At 39.8% G+C, this 22,016-nt stretch overlaps 1 protein-coding gene across 3 annotated transcripts in view; it reads right to left on the reverse strand.

Moving 5' to 3' along the window:
* Positions 1 to 9,167: 9,167 nt before the first annotated feature.
* The window catches only part of KAT6A (lysine acetyltransferase 6A), a 102,364-nt gene continuing 89,515 nt past the window's right edge, over positions 9,168 to 22,016 (reverse strand). For all 3 annotated transcript variants that reach the window (XM_071220163.1, XM_024578988.3, XM_045186596.3), the window contains exon 17: positions 9,168 to 14,495. In XM_071220163.1, the coding sequence (XP_071076264.1) occupies positions 11,812 to 14,495 (2,684 nt within the window). In that variant the 3' untranslated portion in view covers positions 9,168 to 11,811. The remainder of the gene's footprint in view (positions 14,496 to 22,016) is intronic.

The following is a 22,016-nucleotide window of genomic DNA, read 5'->3' on the forward strand; positions in this document are numbered from 1 at the left end:
GGAGCGGGAGAAATGAACAGGCAGAGCACAGAGGGTTTCTCGGGCAGTGAAACTACCACGTGTGATGCTACAAAGCTGAACACGGGTCATTATATAGCGGTCAAAACCCACAGAAAGTACGGCCTCAGGAGTGAGAGCTGGTGTGAACTGTGCGCCGGGGGGATTGTGGTGTGCCAGTGCAGGCCCATCAGTTCAACAGGTGCCGTCCTGGAAGGAAACGGCAAGGGGGGAACCTGTGCAGGTGCGGGGTCTGTGGGAACTTTTTGTGCATTCTGCTCAATTTTGCTGTGAAACTGGAAGTGCTCTAATAAATAAAGTTCATTAACTTAAAAAGAAATCTCCCATGCCCTGACGGTGTGGCTCAGTTGTTGGAGCATCACCCTGTAAACCGAAGGGCCGCGGAGCACATAGGAGACGCGGCTGACTGGTGTTTCCCGCTCACATCCGTGTTTCTCTTCCTCTCTCCCTCCTTTTCTCTCTAAAATCAGTACGCGTGTTGTTGGCCGAAAATTAAAAAAATTCTCCCACTGTGACTGTGGATTATTTTTCATATTAGTTTGCCCTTTTTTGCCTTCTATATTTTGGAATCATCTTGATAAGTGTATATGAATTTAGATATTTTTATATCTTACTGGTTAATTCAAACTTTACCATTATTAAGTGACTCTTTATCTTACTGGTGTGGCTCAGTGGATTGAGCAGTGGTCTTCCAGCCAAAGGGTCGCTGGTTTGATTCCCAGTCAGGGCACGTATGTGGGTTGTATGCCAGGTCTCCAGTAGGGGGCATGCAAGAGGCAACTGATGGATGTTTCTCTCGCACATTGCTGTTTGTCTCCCTCTCTTTCCCCTTCCTTCCCCTCTATCTAAAAGTAAATAAATAAAATCTTATAAAAATTGTGACATCCTTTTTGCTGTTCCACTTGTAAATAGCATATAGTACTATTTTTAGGGTTTTTTTTTCTAGCAATCTTTGCCTTTTAAATGAAACATTTACTTGATTTAGAAATAATTTAATTACAGGCATATTTGGGTTTAAGTCTATTTATTTTGTGTTTTCTACTTAATCCATTTGCCTGTGATTTTTCTCTCCTTTATTCCATTGTTTGGGATTTATTATTATTTTCATCATGCCATTTCTCCCTTATGTGATTTTGGAAGTTATACACTCTGTTTCTATTCTTTTAGTGCTTCCCCTGGAAATTAAAATATGCATCCTTAATTTAGCAATCGCTAATATTAATCAAGACAATGTAAGGACATGAAAACACTTTAATTCAATTTATCATCTCCTAACTCACTTGAAATTTGCCCACATATCTTTCCAAATATGGGTTTAGTATTAGAAAAGCAATCAACACTTTGGCCACATTGATATATTAGAGATGAAATCATGTGAATTCTTAATAGATGAGGAAAAAGCACTGGGTAAAATTCAACATCCATTCATGATAAAAATTATGAAAAAACTAGGAACTGAATGAATCATCCATCTGATTAAGTGTATGCCTTCCCTTACCACTTCAACTCAACATTGTGCTCAAGATATAACCCAGTGTGTCCTGGCAGGGCGGCTCAGTTGGCTGGAGCGTCGTCCTGTACAGCCAAAGGTTAAGGGTTCGATTTCAGGTGAGGGCATATACCTAGGTTGTAGGTGCGACCCCGGGTCCCTGGTCAGGGTGCATACAGAAGGCAACCTATAGATAGGTGCATCTCTCTTGCACTGGTGTTTCTTTTTCTCTCTCTCTCCCTTCCTCTAGCTCTAAAATCAATTAAAAAAACAACAACATTCCTCAGGTGAGGATTAAAAAAGAAAAAAATATAACCCAGTGCTATACAGCCAGAAAAAGAAAAAAGATGTAAAAATTGGAAAAAACGAAAGGTCTCAGGTTCATTGTTAGAGATTATATGGCAACATAGGTAAATAGTCCAAGAATCTGTAGGCAAATTACTAGGTTAAGCAAGTTTAACAAGGTTACTGGATACAAGGCTAAAATACAGAGATCCCTGATATTTCTATGTGCCATGAATAAAAATAAATATTTAAAAGTTAACACTTTAATAGTTTCAAAAATATTTAATACCCAAGAATAAAGTAACAAAGTATAGAACCTCTATGTAGACATCCATTAAAAAACTTTGACAGAAATTAAAGAAATCTTAAATGCATCACTGATGTTCAATGAATGGAGGAGTCTATACTGTTAAGATGTCAATTTTTTGCCAAATTGATTTTAAAGATCAAGGAGTCACAATAAAATGTCAATAGGATTTTTTTTAGGAATCTGATAAGCTAATTCTAAAAATTCATGGACATTCAAAAGGCCTTGAAGAGGTAATTACTCTTAAAGAAGAAAAATAACTTAGGAGGACTTTACTTAATATCAAGATTTTTCTTGGAAGTCCTAGCCACAGCAATCAGACAAGAAAAAGCAATAAAAGGCATCCAAATTGGAAAGGAGGAAATGAAACTGTCACTGTTTGCAGATGACATGATAGTGTACATGGAAAACCCTATAGACTCCACCAAAAAACTACTCGACCTAATAAATGAATTTGGCAAAACAGCTGGATACAAAGTCAATACTCAGAAATCAAAGGCATTCCTGTACACCAACAACGAAACTGCAGAAACAGAAATCAGGAAAAAAATCCCATTTGATATAGCAACAAGAAAAATAAAGTACCTAGGAATAAACCTAACCAAGGAGGTAAAAGACCTGTACTCAGAAAACTACACAACACTGAAGAAAGAAATTAAGGAAGACACAAACAAATGGAAGCATGTACCATGCTCATGGATTGGAAGAATTAACATCATCAAAATGGCCATACTACCCAAAGCAATTTATAGATTCAAAGCAATCCCTATTAGAGTACCCATGACATATTTCACAGATATAGAACAAACATTTCAGAAATTCATATGGAACCATAAACGACCCCGAATAGCTGCAGCAATTTTGAGAAAGAAGAACAAAGCAGGAGGGATCACAATACCTGATATCAAACTGTATTACAAGGCCACGGTAATGAAAACAGCCTGGTACTGGCATAAAAACAGGCACATAGACCAATGGAACAGAATAGAGAGCCCAGAAATAAACTCAAGTCTATATGGTCAATTAATATTTGACAAAGGAGGCAGGAGCATAAAATGGAGCAAAAACAGCCTCTTCAACAGATGGTGTTGGGAGATCTGGACAGCTACGTGCAAAAAAATGAAACTCGATCACCAACTTACGCCATACACAAAAATAAACTCAAGATGGATAAAAGACTTAAATATAAGTCGTAACACCATAAAAGTCCTTGAGGAAAACATTGGCAGGAAAATCTCAGACATTCCACGCAGCAACATCCTCACAGACACATCCCCTAAAGCAAGAGACATAAAGGAAAGAATAAACAAATGGGACCTCATCAAAATAAAAAGCTTCTGCATGGCTAAAGAAAACAGCACCAAATTACAAAGAGAAACAACAGTATGGGAAAACATATTTGCTAATGATACCTCAGACAAGGGCCTGATCTCCAAAATATATAAAGAACTCACACGACTCCACTCCAGGAAGACAAACAACCCAATTAAAAAATGGGCAAAGGACTTGAACAGACACTTCTCCAAGGAAGACATACACAGGGCCCAGAGACATATGAAAAGATGCTCAGCATCACTAGCCATCAGAGAGATGCAAATTAAAACCACAATGAGGTACCATCTCACACCAGTCAGAGTGGCCAACATAAACAAATCCACAAACAAATGTTGGAGAGGATGCGGAGAAAAGGGAACCCTAGTGCACTGTTGGTGGGAATGCAGACTGGTGAGGCCACTGTGGAAAACAGTATGGAATTTCCTCAGAAAACTAAAAATGGAACTGCCCTTTGACCCAGCAATTCCGCTGCTGGGATTATACCCTAAGAACCCTGAAACACCAATCCAAAAGAACCTGTGCACCCCAATGTTCATAGCAGCACAATTTACAATAGCCAAGTACTGGAAGCAACCTAAGTGCCCATCAGCAAACGAGTGGATCCAAAAACTATGGTATATTTACACAATGGAATTCTACGCAGCAGAGAGAAAGAAGGAGCTTATACCCTTTGCAACAGCATGGATGAAACTGGAGAGCATTATGCTAAGTGAAATAAGCCAGGCGGTGAGGGACAAATACCATATGATCTCACCTTTAACTGGAACATAATCAACAAAAGAAAAAAGCAAACAAAATATAACCAGAGACATTGAAGTTAAGAACAATCTAACAATAGCCAGGGCGGCGGGGGGGGGGGGGGGGCGGGGGGGGGGGAACAGTGGGAAGAGGGGATTACAGGAGCTACTATAAAGGACACATGGACAAAACCAAGGGGGAGGGTGGAGGTGGGGGAGGGAGATGGGTTCAGCTGGGGTGGGGTGGAGGGATGGGGAGAAAAGGCACACAACTGTAATTGAATAACAATAAAAATTAAAAAAAAAGATTTTTCATACAGCTATAGTAATTAAGACAGAATAGACATACAGATCAACAGAACGGAATAAATACGGTCTCATAGCCCAGAGAGAGACCTATGCATATGTGGACAAGATGTAGAACAGTGGTAGAAAAATAAGTGATGTTAGAACTGTGTGAAGAGGAGGAAACTGGTCCCCTAACTCATGCCATGAACAAAATTCCAGATATAGTAAAAGTTAACTATGTAGCAATACAATGAAGTTGTTACAAATTACTCTATTATAATCTCAGGGTAGGAAAAACACCACCCCTAAAGGAAATCATTGAACTGGACCGCAGTAAGAATTCTGTTCCTCAAAATACACCATTAAGTAAGCAAAACGGCAAGTTACACAATGGGAAAAGGTATGTGTCATATATACTGACAGAACACTCTTCCAAAATGTATAATTCCTACAAATCAATAGAAAAAAGACAATAGTAATGCAGGCAAAAGATTTCAAGAAACAGTTTACAAAAGAGGAATTTTTTTAAAAGATTTTACTTATTTTTAGAGAGGGGACAGGAAGGAAACATCAATGTCTGGTTGCCTCTTACATGCTCCCCCTACTGGGGACTTGGCCCACAACCCAGGCATGTGCCCTAGACTGGGAATTGAACCAGCTACCCTTTGTTTGGCTCACACATGTATCTCTCCCACATCGATGTTTCTCTCCCTTCCTATTTCTCTAAGTAAATAAATAAAAATTTTGAGAACGTATAAATACATTATAGTATAGTCCTTTAATAGAATATTGTACAGCATGAGAATAACACAGCAAAGGCTACATCATGAACAAATCTCACAATCGGGCTGAAGGAAGTCGGAGGCAAAATGAACTTATTCCATTTCTGTAAAGTTCAAAACCAGGCAAAACAAAACTCTAGTGTTTAAGAATGCTCATCTAGGTAGTAAAAACATTTTTAGAAACCACGGAAAGTATTTACTACATAGGTCTGGTGATTAAGTTCAGCTGGGAGAGAACATTGTGATGAGAAGGGTCCCTCAGTCAGGCGGGAGGACTTCTGGGCTGCTGTTCTATTGCTCGAGCCGGTTTGTTTTCATGCAGGTTCAGATTCATCGAGCTGTACATGTTTTGTGTACTCTGTATACACTGTATTTCCACAGTAAAAACAGGCATAAAAAAAGATGCTGGGAAACCAAGTCCCTCTTCTCCTCCGGGCGTGTGCACATTTTCTAACTATGCCTGAGTCCGTAGAGGAACCAGCTAGGACAGGAGGAAGTCAATGCATGGAGCAGGGGCGGGGGGCACATCGATGCAAGATGCTCCATAGCCTGGGAGCCCCAACGAAACGACTTGACAGAGAGGCTGTAGTGGCTGTCTTGGGTCTGTTTTGCTTTGTTTTCCTTTGTAATTTTTTTTAAATCTTCACCCAAGGACATGCTTACTGATTTTAGAGGGGGGAAGGGAGGGAGGGAAACATCAATGTGAGAAACATTGATCGGTTGCCTCTCATACGTGCCTCGACTGGGGACTGAACCCCAAACCTAGGCACAAGCCCTGACAGAACGAACAGGCGACCTTTCCTTTTATAGGATGACACTCCAACCGACTGAGCCACACCAGCCAGGGCTCCTTTGTAATTTTTAATAGAATTATTTCCTTGGCTCTCTAAAGTTGTTCTTGCAACATTCCATATTACTCAGCTTCTAGATTACAACCTTCAATCAAGAGCCCTTTGGGGATGACCCCAAACTAATTAAATTGGGGTAAAAATAAATTGTTTAGGAGTTCTAAACAATTCTAGTTATCTTCCTTCAACAGGAGCTAAACGAACTTTTAAAAAATTGTGTCATTATTCTATTTTCCAAGAGGGCCTTGCATTTGCGAAAGCTATCACTGTCTCCTAGTCAATATGTAACCGTTTTCATTTTCTTTGGAAAAATATGATCAAATTCAGTCATTTAGACATAACTGACTATACAGCTAGCTGCTTTCCTTAAGCTTCTTTTAAAAAGAAATATAAGCCCTGGCTGGTGTGGTGCAGTGGATTGAATGCAGGCCTGTGAACCAAAGGGTCACTGGTTCAATTCCCAGTCAGGGCACGTGCTTGGGTTGCAGGCCAGGTCCCCAATGAGGGGCGCACAAGAGGCAACCACACACTGATGTTTCTTTCCCTCTCTTCCTCCCTCCCTTCTCCTCTCTAAAATTAAAAAAAATCTTAAAAAATATATAAATCAACCAGTTAATTTTTTAAAAATACAGCAATTAAACAATTTGAACTTGTTTGTACATGGGGAAGAGCCTAGCAAAAAAGTTTTATGTATGTTTTTCTTTACTTGGTTCATAAGAAACTTTAAACTTAGGATACCAATTAAAATGTTGTAAAAGTAGTTCTCAAAAGTATAAGATTCTGGGGTCCCCAAAAGTTCTTTTAAGGCCAATTTAAGTAACTTAAAGAGGTCACCTGAATGGCTTGTGTCTCCCATTAGCCAAATTTCAGTTTTTCAACCCATATCCACAGACACCCCAATGAGCTACACCAGCACTACAGTTCTACGGCTGGAGCACAGGCAATCACCACAAGAGCCTACCTCCAAGTTCGCCTGCTAGTCTTTGCTTGTCTCCTGCATGTATAAAATGGTTAGTTAAAATGAGTCAGTCGAAAATGACCATGTCATCCCAGAGAACGTTTCTTTTCATATTGTTTGAATGTTGCTTAAGTGTGGCTTTCAGAAATATCAACTTGGTAAATAGTTAAATGTTAGTACATTTTTTTCTGGCTAACAAGAATGTATACCTCACAGCAGGAAAACAATTTCCTATTACTGTATGTCTAGTGTTTTAAAATATCTCAAAAAGCCCAAGTGCATCATACCCCAGGGTTCTCCTTATTTCAGGTAAAAATTACACCTGCCACCTTGAGGTTTTATGTAATCCGTATACCAATGTTTAGGCTCCCGTTGATATAACAAGGAGTCTGTCTCCATGAAGTCTAACTGGGCGCTGTCACTCTGGAAAGAAAACACATGGGTCTGTGCCGCATTATGCAGCCACACCAACTTACATGAGAAACCCATTCTGCCCTTAACAAGGATGTATTAAGACACGAGTCGGGTTTTACTTTGGGGATTGTTGGCTTTTAATTGAATGGCCATGCTCAAGAATTCCAGACATTACCCACCATAAAAAAAAAAAAGTTACTCTACATGGTCTTCTGAGTTCATGTACAGAAACGTGTCACTTGAATTTTTAGATGTCTTGAAGGTCACAAGGATATAGAGCTCTTCCCTCTCACACACACTTGTCATAACAACTCTGCTTACTCTATTCTACTGAGGACAGTTACTTTGTTTCTCTTTACTAAGCCTACCCGTTCCCACCACTGACCCACAGGCTGTACATGGTGAGAAGACAAAGGGACAACCACCACCACACACTGCCCAGACTGTAACAGGGAGAACCTGAAACAGTAATTCTCACCTAAAAAGCTACAATTGTCAACCCGACGGACTCTGGTTTCGGTGAACACATTCTTGTCACCACGCTACAAAGGATGCCATGCTCGGAGAGGCCTTGTAGAAACAGGATTCCTGGAGCCCCCATTATTAAATGGATGGCAACAGAGTCTCAGCAATATACACGTTCAGGTGTGTTTCCACTTCCCTCCCACACCTGCCTTCTGGCGTTGAGCGAAAGGCCAGAGGGTGGACAATAAAAGAACTGAGAGCCCCTCCTCTACTCACATCATTCGTGAGTTAGCTATAGGTGGAATTGCAGTATTCAAATTATGTTTTACATGGAATATATCGTGGGGGTGTTAACACTTAAAAATCTATACTCTTTGGTCACATTATCTCCTCTGTAGAAAGATCATAAATGCTGTCTGTTGACTTCCCTTAAAGCAGGCAGTTTGCAGTAGCAAAGTGTATTTTCGAGATTCCATTCATGACTGCCTAGTAGCACAACAGGGTCTTGGGTCCAAATCATGGTTATGTGAGCAAGTACAGAATCAAAGAACAAACCATTTCTTTCTGGACAGTAACTTTATGGTCTAAAACTTTAATAGCATGAGGTTTAGAACAAACGTCTACTATAGATACTATTCACGTACACTTCCTAAATTCCTAACTAGTGTGAAAAGCAACAGATAAAATTTGGGAGTCACTGAAACTTGTGCCCGCTTCACCTCTTACCCCAAGAAGCTGTCAGTTTCCCAAAGTTTAATCTAATTTTTTGGAATCTGCCTTATAACCAAATTTCTAAATGATGAGAGGCAAGTAGAGTAACTCAGAAAACATCAAAAAGAGATCTTCAATGTTCAGGTCCTTGATTTGTAGCAAATCTCCCTAGATTACATAATCAGATAAACTGAAATGAGGGAAAAAAAACTGCTTTATTTCAAGCTGAAGAGCTATTTGTGCAACTCTGTTTCCCTCCTGTGGCTGGGTGAACCACAGTCCCTTTACAAGGTTTTCAAATGAATCTCCCTAAAAAATCCAAAACGAGGTTATAACGCCATTTTCTTTGGAAAAGAGAAAAGCATCTATATTGTTGGCATTTAAACACACATATTTGAAACCTGGATTTTAAAGCAAAGGCCATGAACTTATTCTTGCTATCTAAAGAGGCACATGAAAAGGTTCTGTGTATAGAAAAAGAACTGGAGTCTGAAATATTTGGGAGAAAAATTCCACATGCAAGACAGACATCCAAAATGGCTCAACATAATTTATTTTTTTTTATGTTAAAATGTACAGAGTTCTTTTGAAAGTACTTGCTAGAAAGGGGGGAAAAAGTGATATTACATACAAGGAGAGGAAGGGAGACCAACGGGCCCAGGAGCGCGTGACATGGAGAAATACAAAGGCATCTAGGCACCCCTTCCCCTTAGCTTACAAGTCACCATGAACAAAGTACAAAGAGGTTACAAAACAGGAAAAGCAAATATAAACAGACAGGAATAGACTTGGTTAGCTTCATTTGTACATGCGGCTTTTAGAGGCATCTGGAGCTCTATTCACACACTCTAGAGATCTCTTTAAAGAGAATTTTTTTATCTTTCTTAAAATAGTTTTTAATATTCTACAACAAAGATAAAAAATTTTAAAGATGGAATGAAATGAAAAAGCTCTTATTTTAAAAGGCATCAAAGTTACTAACAGTGAGTTTTTAAATTTCTTTTTTAGAAGATTACCCAAGTTATTTTGCTAAAAATACATTTTTTTTAAAACAGAAGTGAAAAAATGACAGGTACCAATATTACTGTGTTGGATAATTTCTTTTATAATATAGAAAAGAACATTTTCTCTACAATAGTTCTACAGTCACAAAAAGGCTTGTGGAAAAAGGGAGCTGCCCGATTGAAATTTTTTAAAAGAAAAAAAAGAAACACAACCGCAAACCAACAGAAACTGAATTCACGGCCCTCATTTCAACAGCTTCTCCTTCTGCCTTGACCCACCCTCCCCCAATATACTTCCCTCCCAACCCACCCCACCCCCACCCCAACCAGGAAGCAATGACATAGCTGAAGATGTAGGGAGAGGGCAGCACAGTGCACTTTCTACATAGATGATTGAGAACTGGAATAGTATATACAGAGAAACTGGGTCCTACACAGCCTTGCACATGCTCAGAATTGATAGCGGTAAGATGTGGAATTCTGCCTTTTTCTACCTAACACATTTAATTGAGAAAGTCAATTAAAGTGTATTAAAAAAACCAACAAACCTGTGCATTTGAAAAACTTTAATGCCTAATTAGTATTTCAAAAATTTACCTATATAAAATGTACAAATAAAGGAGAGAATTCAATGCTTACAGGTATTTCTTTAAGCAGTACTTCCCCCTTTTGGATATTTGACTGCACATACCAAGTGGTATAATAGTTTCCATCTTCTAATGATGGAATATATATATATATATTTTTTTACCTATCCCTGGAGCAATAGGAAGAGAATGGGCAAACTGGCTGCACAAGAGAAAAGAGAATGGAATTGGGAACAACATAGCCTGCTAAAACCCGGCTGTCCAGATTTGCCCTGTTATGCTGGTGGTTGGTTTATCTATCCCTCTTCTCTTTAGCCACGCACGGCTGAGTGGCTGGTGCACTCTGATTCACAGGGGATGAACTCAGGATCTCAAAAGACAAAGGAAGGCTAGAGGTATGTATCGTTTAAGTAGCTGTACAACACACAACATGATCTCCCGTACGACACACCGTCTGTGTCATGTCTTCCAACATAAACAGTGTCAAAGGTTTGTCAGGGATTTTCAAATCACTGAAATGTACAGTCATCCACCAACACTGTAAGAATGTAAGAGGCTAATCACTGGGGACTGAATTTAATCAGAGTCAAAGGCTCAAGAATCAAGACCCTTAGCATCTCAAAGTACATACTAAAAACAAGAGGCTGCGTGGAATATGGGCTTTATGGCTGATTCACCAGGTGGTAAAAAACAAGAGGTTAATTTCCTCTTTTTGATTGTTAACTGACCATCTCTATTCCTCCAAGGCTAAATTAGGATTGCAAACAGCTTTCCTCTGAGATTCTGCTGTTAATTGAGACTTACAGTATTTTTGTGTCTCTGAGTGCTGAGTGGGAATAGTAAAAAAAATTATATTACACTTGATTTAAGAAAGACAAACATTTCAATGAAGTCCATCTATAAAGAAACATTCTTGGGGAAAGGTTTCAAGAGGTGTGTGTGTGTGTGTGTGTAGGGAGTGGAGGGGATTTTAAAAGGAGAAGCATTTTCCTGCCTCACTTTATTAATAATAATAATAATATTAACAATAATAATAAGTTTAAGGAGCTTGGGTTGTTCTCCGCATCCCCATCCGAGTCTCCCATAAGTGCCTCCTGCTGGAATGAAGTAGGACATGAAAGGTCGGGTTTGGAGGAGAGGGTCTGGTTAACCCTCGAGATGCATATATAACATTTAAAAATGACAACACTGGGAGCTGCAAACAGTGAGGGGAAACATACATCTTCAAATAAAGATAGTTCACTTTTACACAAATTCTGTCCATGTGGTGTGTAAAGAAAGTAAGGCTCTTTTTAATTATGAAAAGATTTTTGTGCACGTTTCCCCTATCCCCAAATCCATTTTTAGATGAGTTCTATTGTAAAATGTTCAAGATTATGAAGAAAACCAAAACCCAGAACAAAATGAACCCCCCAAAAAGAGAAGACCAGGTTTTCTAAAAAATAAAATAAACCAAAGAAAAATTCCTCTAGATCTACAGCAATATTTTAACTGGAAAAAAGGTCCATTTTTCTCTGGTTTGTCAGTATAAAAGGTTCCTTTATTTATATATATTTAAGTTTTTAATTGCAAGTTCATCTTGCTCATCTTCTCATGTAAGGTCCGTTGAGTGACTGCTTGGGCACACCAGCAGCATTCATGTAGCTGTGATGGGAGGGGCCAGTGTACATCATGTTTCCATGAGGGTTTGGCTGCATAGGCTGCTGGGTATAGGCCTGGCTCCCCATCATCCCCATCTGCATCTGCATAGGATACTGTGCTGTCTGGTTCATGTAGGCAGGGTTACTATGGTAACTGCTGTTCATCATGGGCTGCGTCATTCGATAGCTGTTCATGGCATTCAAGGTGTTCATATTCATGGAATTGACATTATAGGCAGGGGTTGGCATTAAATTAACCCCCATGTTCATGCCACGCTGAACAGCCAATGCACGAGGGCCAGCCTGCATGGCAACCGCTGGTGGGCTGCGGCCATACAGCTGCTGCTGGTGAGCAGCCGCAGAGGGCAGTGGTGCAGATTTGGAGCGGATGGAAATGTGCCCCTTGACCGGCATTTGCCCTTGCAACCTCTGAGTATGAGGAATGCCAATGTTGGTAGCAGACATGTTGCACTGTAGCAGAGGTGACGTGAGGTTCATGGTGGTGGATGCCAAATTTGGGGGTGGTGTCATGGTGGCTTGTGCTTGAGGGGTCCCAGCTAATGGGTGAGATGGAGCTAGCTGGGCCAGTCCTGTATTAGACAAAGAAACACTGGTTGCATAGGAAGTCACAGCAGGAGAATGGCTATAAGGCATGGCATGAGGGTCCATAATGGTGTTAGTCAGCTGCTGCAACTTGGCTAAACTGAAGGTGGCTGACGGTTGAGAGTAGCTGCCAGCACCAAAATCCCCTGGAATCCTCTCATAGATACTGATGTTCCCAGTGCTTCCAGATTCTGGTATCTCCATGATCATAGGCGCTGGAGTGAAACTGTTATTCATACTACACTGTGACAGGGGCGGCTGCTGTTGAGGTGGGGGTGGGGGTTGAGGCTGCTGGGGCTGAGGTGGTGGCTGCTGCTGCTGCGGCTGTGGCTGCTGCTGCTGCTGCTGGGGCGGTGGAGGCTGAGGTGCTGGTTGTTGCTGCTGTTGTTGCTGCTGCTGCTGCTGCTGCTGCTGTGGTGGTGGCGGCGGCTGTTGCTGGTTACTGGGAGGCCGCTCCACCACACAACTCTGAGGTGACTTGATGTTGCAGTTGGCAGCAGGCTGGACATTGTTCTGCTGCATCATGCTGCAGCTGTTGCCCATGTTTGCCATTTGCTGAGTGACAACACAACTGTTCTGGGTGAGGCTGCTGGAGGATGATAACCCACCATAGGAGCAGCTGCTCTGGGAAGAGTTATTCCCACAAATGCTGCCACCCATTGTGGAATCGTAACTGCTAGGGTTCTCATAGTTTTCCGTGGTGCTCTCAATGCTGCCCAGATCACTGAAGCCACTGTCCACCACCTGCTGAGAGTGGTCTGATACGGAAGGCACATCCATCATGGGGCTGGTCTCCATGTTCTGCATAGAAGGTGCGGACAGGGATCCTTGTTCTGGGCTGATCTGGGTGTAGCCACTGTCGAGGGCAGGCACATTGGGACTGCTGACTGAGCGGACTGACTGGCTTGGATGAGACTGAACGGAAGATATTGGGCTATTATGCTCTGAAGCATGACAGTCTTCAACCAAGGACATCTGAGGGTCTTCATCAGCCTGGGTGTAACTCTGCAAGGTCTGACAAGCCGCGAGCGTCTCTTCACAGTCCTGGTAGGCGCCTTCATGCTCATTGCTTTCTTCTTGGGTCAAAGACTGCACTGCTTGCACAGTTTCCAGATCCAGTTCGCTATGGGGAATCTCGTCTTCCTCTTTTAACTCAATTAATTCTTCTTTAGAGTTTGAATCTTCCTCATGATCATCCTCAGACCCTGGCATATGCTCTGATACCACGGATGTTTCATGGGAAGTCTGCTCCTCTTCAGAATCCGGTTCTGTTTCGTCTTTATCCTTTACATTCTCCCTACTGCTCTGCATATTCGTATCTAAAAAAGACTCCTGACCACCAGGCTCCTCCTTGCCATCTTCTCTAATGGGCTGCTCCTCTAGCTCTTTTTTCTTTGTAGACTCTAGATGACCATCATCTTCATCATCGGCATCATGGTCTTCATTCTGATTTGTCTCTGCAGCCACTTCATCCTCTTCCTCTTGCTCCTGTTCTTCCAGTTCTTGTTGCTCTTCTTCAGATTGCCTCTGCTCTTCTGAGACATGGGGTTTCTCTTCTTCCTCCTCCACCTCAGCGTCTTTCGTTTCCGTCTCAGGACTGTTGCTGCTATCCACTGGAGAAGCTGCTCTAACCTCACTGCTGGTTGTATCTTCTTCTTCTCCCTCTTCAACCTCTTCTGCTTCCATGTGCATCTCCTCTTCTTCCTTCCTTTCTTCAGTTAAAGGCAAGTCTCCTTTTGATTCAACAGTTTCTTCATTCTCTTGAATTTTGAGTTTACGTCCAGGTTTAGGAATGGGGGCAATGGGCTCAACAATGCATTCTTGAGTAGAAATGGGTATGATTTCCCGATTCAACTTAAATCCTGGTTTCCGACCAGGTCTTTTCTTCCAGTGGATTGGTTTACGGCTCTTGCCTTTGGGCCATCCCTTTTTCTTTTTCATAGGTGTGGATGTATCTGGCTCAAGTGGAGAATCCTTCACATCACATTTTCTCAAGACAGGTACTGGCTTTAGGATAGGAGTGTCTGTACAGGAGGAATAAAAAATAAAAATAGGTTACAAGATCTTATATTTTCTGGTGCCTTTTTCTAAGACCAGCATGTACAATATAAACAATTTCATTAATCATTACAAACTCTTGATTTTCAAGTTAAGAAGAATTGAAAGAAGAAACCTAACTAGTAACATCTTCTAAAGTCACAAGGTAAACAGGCAGAAGAATGAAAGAATGCTGGTCAACATTCTGTTACCATCCACTAGTTACAACCAGTTCAAGTTTATCATTGCTGAGGACATGGCTTTGGAAAGTTCCTCTAAGATTCACTTTTATTATCTATAAAATGGAGATGAACTTTATAAAGACGCAAATACTATGTAGTTGTTATATCTACTTTAGGCAAGTTGTCTTTATTTTTTCTCTTCATTTTTTCTGTTTGCAATTTATATTATCTCTCTGGTTTCTTATTGTCCAAAAAATCATTACTTCAGGTAGTATCATGAGCCCGTTTCGCAGGCCGTGACTGAGCAATCCTACGAAACAAGTGTCAGTCAATGCTGTGTTTGCACGGAATAGCTGCAAGGCAATTGGTCTTAAGACAAATGCTGACCTGAAGAAAAAGCTTATGTACCAATGGCAACGGCTTATTTGAAATAAATTTGATTTTAGCATTATTTTCTCCCCATTAATTTTTTTCTTTTTAAAAATTGTAGTAAAATATGCAGAGCATAAAATTCACCATCTCAAAAGTGTTCGGTGTGGCATTAAGTACATTCACATTTCCCATTAATTTTTAAAATTTAATCTTTACTGTATTCTTTCCCATTATCATTTAGTCCCCTCGTACCCTACGCCCACAGCAATCACCCTGTTGTACATGTCCATGTGTCCTTTTTCCTTTTTGCTCAATCCCTCCGCCCCACCTAAACCCATGCCCCACAGCAGTCAGCCTGCTCTATCTATGAGTCTGTCTTAGATTCCACTTATGAGTGAAATCATATGCTGTTTGTCTTTCTCTGCCTGGCTTACTTAGTATAATGTTCTCCAGGTCCATCCATGCAGTTGAAAAAGGTAAAATTTTCTTTTTTATGGCCAAGTGGTATCGCATTGTGTAAATGTTCCATAGTTGTTTCATCTATTCATCTACTGATGGACACTTGGGCTGTTTCCATACCTTGGTGATTGTAAATAATGCTGCAATAAACATGGGGGTGCTTGTGTTCTTTAGAATTAGTGTTTTGGGTTCCTTTGGATATATTCCCAGAAGTGAGATCACTGGGTAGAAAGGCAGATCCATTTTTAATTTTTTGACGTATCTCCATATCACTTTCCACAGTGACTGCACTAGTCTGCATCCCCACCAACAGTGCAGAAGGGTTCCCCTTTCTCCACATCCTTGTCAGCACTTGTTGTTTGTTAATCTATTGATGATGGCCATTTGGACAGGTGAGAGATGATATCTCACTGTGGTTTTATTTTGCACCTCTCTGGTGATTGAGCATCTTTTCCTGTATCTATTGGCCATCTATATGTCCTCTTTGGAGAAGTGTCTATTCAGGTTCTTTGCCCACTTTTAAATTGGGTTGTTTGTTTTTTGGGGATTGAGTTTTGTAAATTTTGAATATTAATCCCTTATCAGATGTATCAGCAAATATGTTGTCCCATTATGTGCGTTGTCTTTATTTTGTTGATGATTTCCTTTGCTGTGCAAAAACTTTTTATTTTGATGTAGTCTCACATATTTTTTCTTGTTTCCTTTGACTGCAGAGATATATCCAATAAAATATTGCTACGAGCAATGTCCAAGATTTTGCTGCCTATGCTTTTTTCTATGATTTTTACAGTTGTGGATCTAACATTTAAGTCTTTGATCCAGTTTGAATTTATTCATGTGTGTGGTGTAAGAAGGTGGTATAGTTTCATTTTTCTGCATGTATCTGCCCGATTTTACCTAAATCATTTACTGAGTAAACTATATTTAGCCTATTGTATGTGGTTGCTTCCTCTGTCAAATATTAATTGACTATAAAGGTACGGGCATATTTCTGGGTTCTCTATTCTGTTCCATTGATCCTCCAACTTTGTTCTTCTTTCTCAGGATCACTGCTGCTATGCAGGGCCTTTTGGAGTTTCATACAAATTTTTGACATATTTGTTGTACTGTGAAATGCATCATTGTAATTTTGATAGGAATTGTGTTGAATCTATAGATTGCTTTGTGTAGTATGGACATTTTAATGGTATTAATTCTTCCTGTCCATGAACACTGTATATGCTTCCACGTATTTGTACCCTCTTCAATTGCTTTCTTCAGTGTCTTACAATTTTACAGTACAGGTTTTTTATAACCTTGGTTAGGTTTATTCCTAGGTATTTTATTCTTTTTGAAGCAATCGTAAATGGGAGTGTTTTCTTAATTTCCCTGTTTGTTATTGGCATATAAATATGCAACTGGCTTCTGGATATTAATTTTGAATCCTGCTACTTTGTTGAATTCATTTATCAGTCCTAGTAGTTTCTTGGTGACATCTTTGGGGTTCTCTATGAATAGTATCATGTCATCTGCAAACAAAGATAGTTTCACTACTTCCTTTCCAATTTTGACACCTTTTATGCATTATTGTCTGATTGCTGTGGCTAGTAATTCGAGTACTATGTTGAATAAGAGAGGTGAAAGCAGATACCCCTGTGTTGTTCCCGATCTTAAGGGGAACGCTTGTAGTTTTTGCCTGTTGAGTATGATGCTGGCAGTGGGATGGTCACATATGGCCTTTATTACATGTAGGTATGTTCCCTCTATTCCCACTTTGCTGAGAGTTTTTATCATAAATAGGTGCTGGATTTTATCAGATGCTTTCTTTTGCATCTATTGATATGATCATGTGGTTTTTATCCTTCATTTTGTTTATGTGGTGAATCACATTTATTGATTTGTAAATGTTGTACCAAACTTGCATTCCTGAAAAAAATCACACTTGATCATGGTGTATGATCTTGTTGATATATTGCTGTATTCGGTTTGCTAACATTTTGTTGAGGATTTTAATGTCTGCCTTCATCAGGGATATTGGCCCGTAATTTTCTTTCTTTGTAGTGTCTTTATCTGGTTTTGGAGTTAGGATAATGCTGGCCTCATAAAATGAGTTTGGGAACCTTCCCTCCTCTTGAGTTTTATGAAATAGTTTGAGAAGGAGAGGTTTTAGTTCTTCCTAGAATGTTTGGTAAAATTCACTTGTGCAGCCATCTGGTCCAGGGCTTTTGTTTGTTGAGAGGTTTTTTGTTTTTTTTTTAAATTACTGCTTCAATTTCACCAGATGTAATCTGTTTGTTCAGATTCTCTGATTCTTCTTGACTTAGTTTTGGAAGATTGTATGTTTCTAGGAATTTATCCACTCACTTCATCCAGGTTGTCCAGTTGGTTGGCATATAGTTGTTCATAATATTTTCTTACAATTCTTTGTATTTCTTTGGTGTCAGTTGTTATTTCTCCTCTTTCATTTCTGATTTTATTTATTTGATTTTATCTCTCTTTTTTTCTTGATGAGTCTGGTTAAAGGTTTGTCAATTCTGTCTGTGTTTTCAAAGAACCAGCTCTTGGATTCATTGATTTTTTGGGGGGGGGTATTTTTTTTAAGATTCTATTTTGTTTATTTCTGCTCTTATCTTTATTATTTCCTTCTTTCTCACTTTGGGCTTTGCTGTTTGTTCCTCTTCAAGTTCCTTTAAGTGTAAACTTAGATTGTTTATTTGAGCGTTTTCTTTTCTTTTTTTTATTGAGATAGGCCTATAATACTATTTATTTCCTCTCAGGATTGATTTCCCTGTGTTCCACAGATTTTGGATTGTTATGTCCTCATTTACATGTTTCAAGGTATCTTTTGATTTCTTCCTTGATCTCATTGTTGAAACATTTACTGTTTAACAACATTATTTGACTTCCATGTCTTTGTGTGTTTTTCAATGTTCTTCTTGTGACTGATTTCTAGTTTCATTGCAATGTAGTCAGAGAAGACACTTGATATAATTTCAACCTTCTTAAATTTACTGAGACTCATTTTGTGTCCTAACATGGGGTCTACCCTAGAAAATGTTCCACGTGTACTTGGAAAAGTATGTATATTCTGCTACTTTGGGGTGAAATACTCTGAAGATAATTAAATCCATTTGATCTAGTGTGTTTTTTTTTTAAGGCCGCTGCCTGCTTGTTGATTTTCTGTCTGGAAGATCTACCCACTGAAGTCAATAGGGTGTTAAAATCTCCAACCTTGTCTATATTTCTATCAATCTCTCTCTTTATGTCCATCAAGATTTGCTTCACATATTTAGGTGCCCTATGATGTGTGTGTAAATGTTTACTAGGTTTATATCCTCTTCTTGGATCATTCCCTTTTTATCATATGTAGTATCCTTCTTTGTCCCTTAGTATAGCCTTGGTTTTAAAATCTACTTTGTGCCCTGGCTGGTGTAGCTCAGTGAATTGAGCGCGGGCTGCAAACCAAAGGGTTGTCGGTTCAATTCCCAGTCAGGGCACATGCCTGGGTTGCAGGCCAGGTCCCCCGTGGGGGCCACATGAGAGGCAACCACACATTGATATTTCTCTCTCTTTCTCCCTCCTTTCCCCTCTCTCTAAAAATAAATAAATAAAAGAGTTGTTTAAAAAAATTGCTCTTTAAAAAAAAATAAATAAAATCTATTTTGTTGGATATAAGAACTGCTACCCCAGCTTTTTTTCCCTTTCCATTTGTATGAAATATTTTTTCCATCCCTTTATACTTTTAGTCTGCACATGTCTTTTGATCCAACATGGCTCTGTTGGAGACAGCATATAGATGGGTCTTGTTTTCTTATCCATTCAGCCACGCTATGTCTTTTGGTTGGAGCATTTAAGCCATTCACATTTAAGGTGATTATTGATTGATATGTATTTAGTACCATTTTATTGTTAGACTATTCTGATCTCTTTTGTCTCTTTTTCTTCTTCTTAAGGCAAGCCCTTTAACATCTATTGCAGTACTGTCGATGTTAACAAACTCCTTTAGTTTTCTCTTGTCTGAGAAACTCCTTATTTCTCCTTCAATTTTAAATGATAGCCTTGCTGCGTAAAGTAGCCTCGATTGTAGATCCTTACTTTTCATCACCTTGAATATTTCACATCACTCCCTTCTGGCCTGAAATGTTTCTGATGAGAAATCAGATGACAGTCTAATTGGTGCTCCCTTGTAGGTAACTACCTGCTTTTCTCTTGTGGCTTTTAGGGCTCTCCCCTTGCCGTTAAGCCTTGTCATTTTAATTATGATGTGTCTTGGTGTAGACCTCTTTCAGCCCAACTAGTTGAGACTCTCTGAGCTTCCTGGATTTATGTGTCCTTTTCCTTCACCAGATTAGGGGAGTTTTCAGTCATTATTTCTTCAAATAGGCTCTCGATCCCTTGTTCACTCTCTTCTCCTTCTGATATTCCATGATGCAGATGTTGTTACGCTTCGTGCTGTCCAAAATGTTTCTTAAGCTCTCCTCATTTTTTTTTAAAACTCCTTCTCTTTTTGCTGCTCTGTCTGGGTGTTTTTTCTACCTTATTTTCCAAATCACTGATTTGATCCTCTGCTTCACCTAAGCTGTTTTTTATTCCTTCCAGTGTTTTATTTCAGACATTGCATTTTGTTTTCCTAACTGGTCCTTTTTTATGGTTTTTGGGTTTTGTTTTTTTTTTCCCATGCTGTTGAGAATCCTTATAATCATCATTCTAAACTCTCTATCTGAAAAATTGCTTGCCTCCATTTCATCTAGTTCTTCTTCTGGAGAAGTCTCTTGTTCTTTCATCTGGGGTCTGTTTCTTTGTCTTCCCACTTTTTCTGCTTCTTTACATTTGTTTCTACAGATTAGGGAGATTTGCAAAGACTCTGGTGTAGGCCTTTGTTAGATGCTGCTTGTGAGTGGCCCTTGTCAACCTGTTTGGAGCTGTCAGTAATCCATAGTAAGTGGCTCCCTCTGCTGGGCCTGTTTGTGTGCAGAAAGAGACAGACTGCGCACGAAGGCTGGCTTTTATTAGCACCGGACCCTGGGGAGGGTCAGCTGAAGTCTCATAATGCTCCTGAGATCTGCCTTAGTCATTAAACTAATCACAATACAGTCTCAAGCTGTAATCAGCAGCCAGGCTTAACCTCCACAGGGTGGGGCACAGTAATTCTTGTGGGTGGGGCTATTGCTTCCCCTCAGGCTGATACCAACTGAAGAGGAGTGTTCTGCCTGAGAAAGATGGCTTCTGTAGTATGGGGAATGACTTAGCACAGCGATCCTGGTGGCTGTTCCTTCAGTTCTCTCTCCAGAGCCACCAACCCCAGATTCTCCTCATGTATCTCTAGTCTACTCTGCTCTCTCTCTGCTGGAGCCCAGGATTCCTTAAGTGGCTGCAAATGAAATTTTGTGTGTTGGCCCTTTAAGAGGCTGAGTCTCCATCCATCTCTCCCTGGCAGCTAGTAAACCTACTGCTTTTCACAGATGGGTGTTATCTGTGCTCCTTTCTGGCTTTGGTGCTATAGGCTGGGGAACCCAACTTGGGGTTTAGATCCCACACTTCTCAGAGCAAACCCTCTAGCCGCTGAAATATCCCTCCAGAACTTCAGCTGCTGCCCATGGGCGCCTAGCCAGGACTCTTACACCTCCTCTGCACTCCCTACCAGTCTTGTTGTGGTGAAGGGGTTTCTTATGTCTGTCCTTGGTTATAAGGCTTCTCTCCAGCTAGTGTTCAGGTGGTTATTCAGATGATTTCTCTACAATTTAGTTGTAATTCCAGATTGCTCCTGGGAGGAGGTTAGTGTAGATTCCACTTACTCCCCTGCCATCTTGGATCCCTTCCCATTAATTTTTAAAGGGAAGAAAACAAAGGCAAGAACAGGATTTTGTGGGGAGAGCTAAAAAGGTATATTTGGTAATAATAACTTGAAAATAAACAGAAAATGTGTCGAACTCAGCATAAAGTTAGAGGATACTATTTTAGTTTATTATAATACAAGTTAGAATTTTACTAATATGCCAAATTTAAAAAGTAAATTTTTAGTTTCCTACTTATTATGTATCTCAAAATATAATAAAACTCTGAAAAATCGTTCCCAATAATGGAAAGACTTCAGTCATCTTATCATTTTAATTTTATTTTTTTAAGAATTTATTTTTTAGTGAGAGGGGAAGGGAAAGAGAATGAGAGGGAGAGAAACATCAATTAGCTGTCTCTCACATGCTCCCAACCAGGGACCTGGCCCACACCCCAGACATGTGCCCTGACTAGGAATTGAACTGGGGGAACTTTTGGTTTGCAGGCTGATGCTCAACCCACTTAGCCACACCAGCTAGGGCCATTTTATTAAAAGTATTATATAAATATAAGAATAAAGAAAATGAAAGTTATCCACTAGATTTGAAACTTAGTGAATTAATTTTTTAAAAAATAAAAAGCTCAGCTAGTTAATATATAAAAGCTATGCATTTATATGTACAACTATTATAGATTTGTTCAAATTTACCCAGTAAAATTAAAAGTTCGGTTTGACCCCAT

This window comes from Desmodus rotundus, chromosome 13 (genome assembly GCF_022682495.2).
Source record: "Desmodus rotundus isolate HL8 chromosome 13, HLdesRot8A.1, whole genome shotgun sequence".
NCBI classification, from domain to species: Eukaryota; Metazoa; Chordata; class Mammalia; order Chiroptera; family Phyllostomidae; genus Desmodus; species Desmodus rotundus.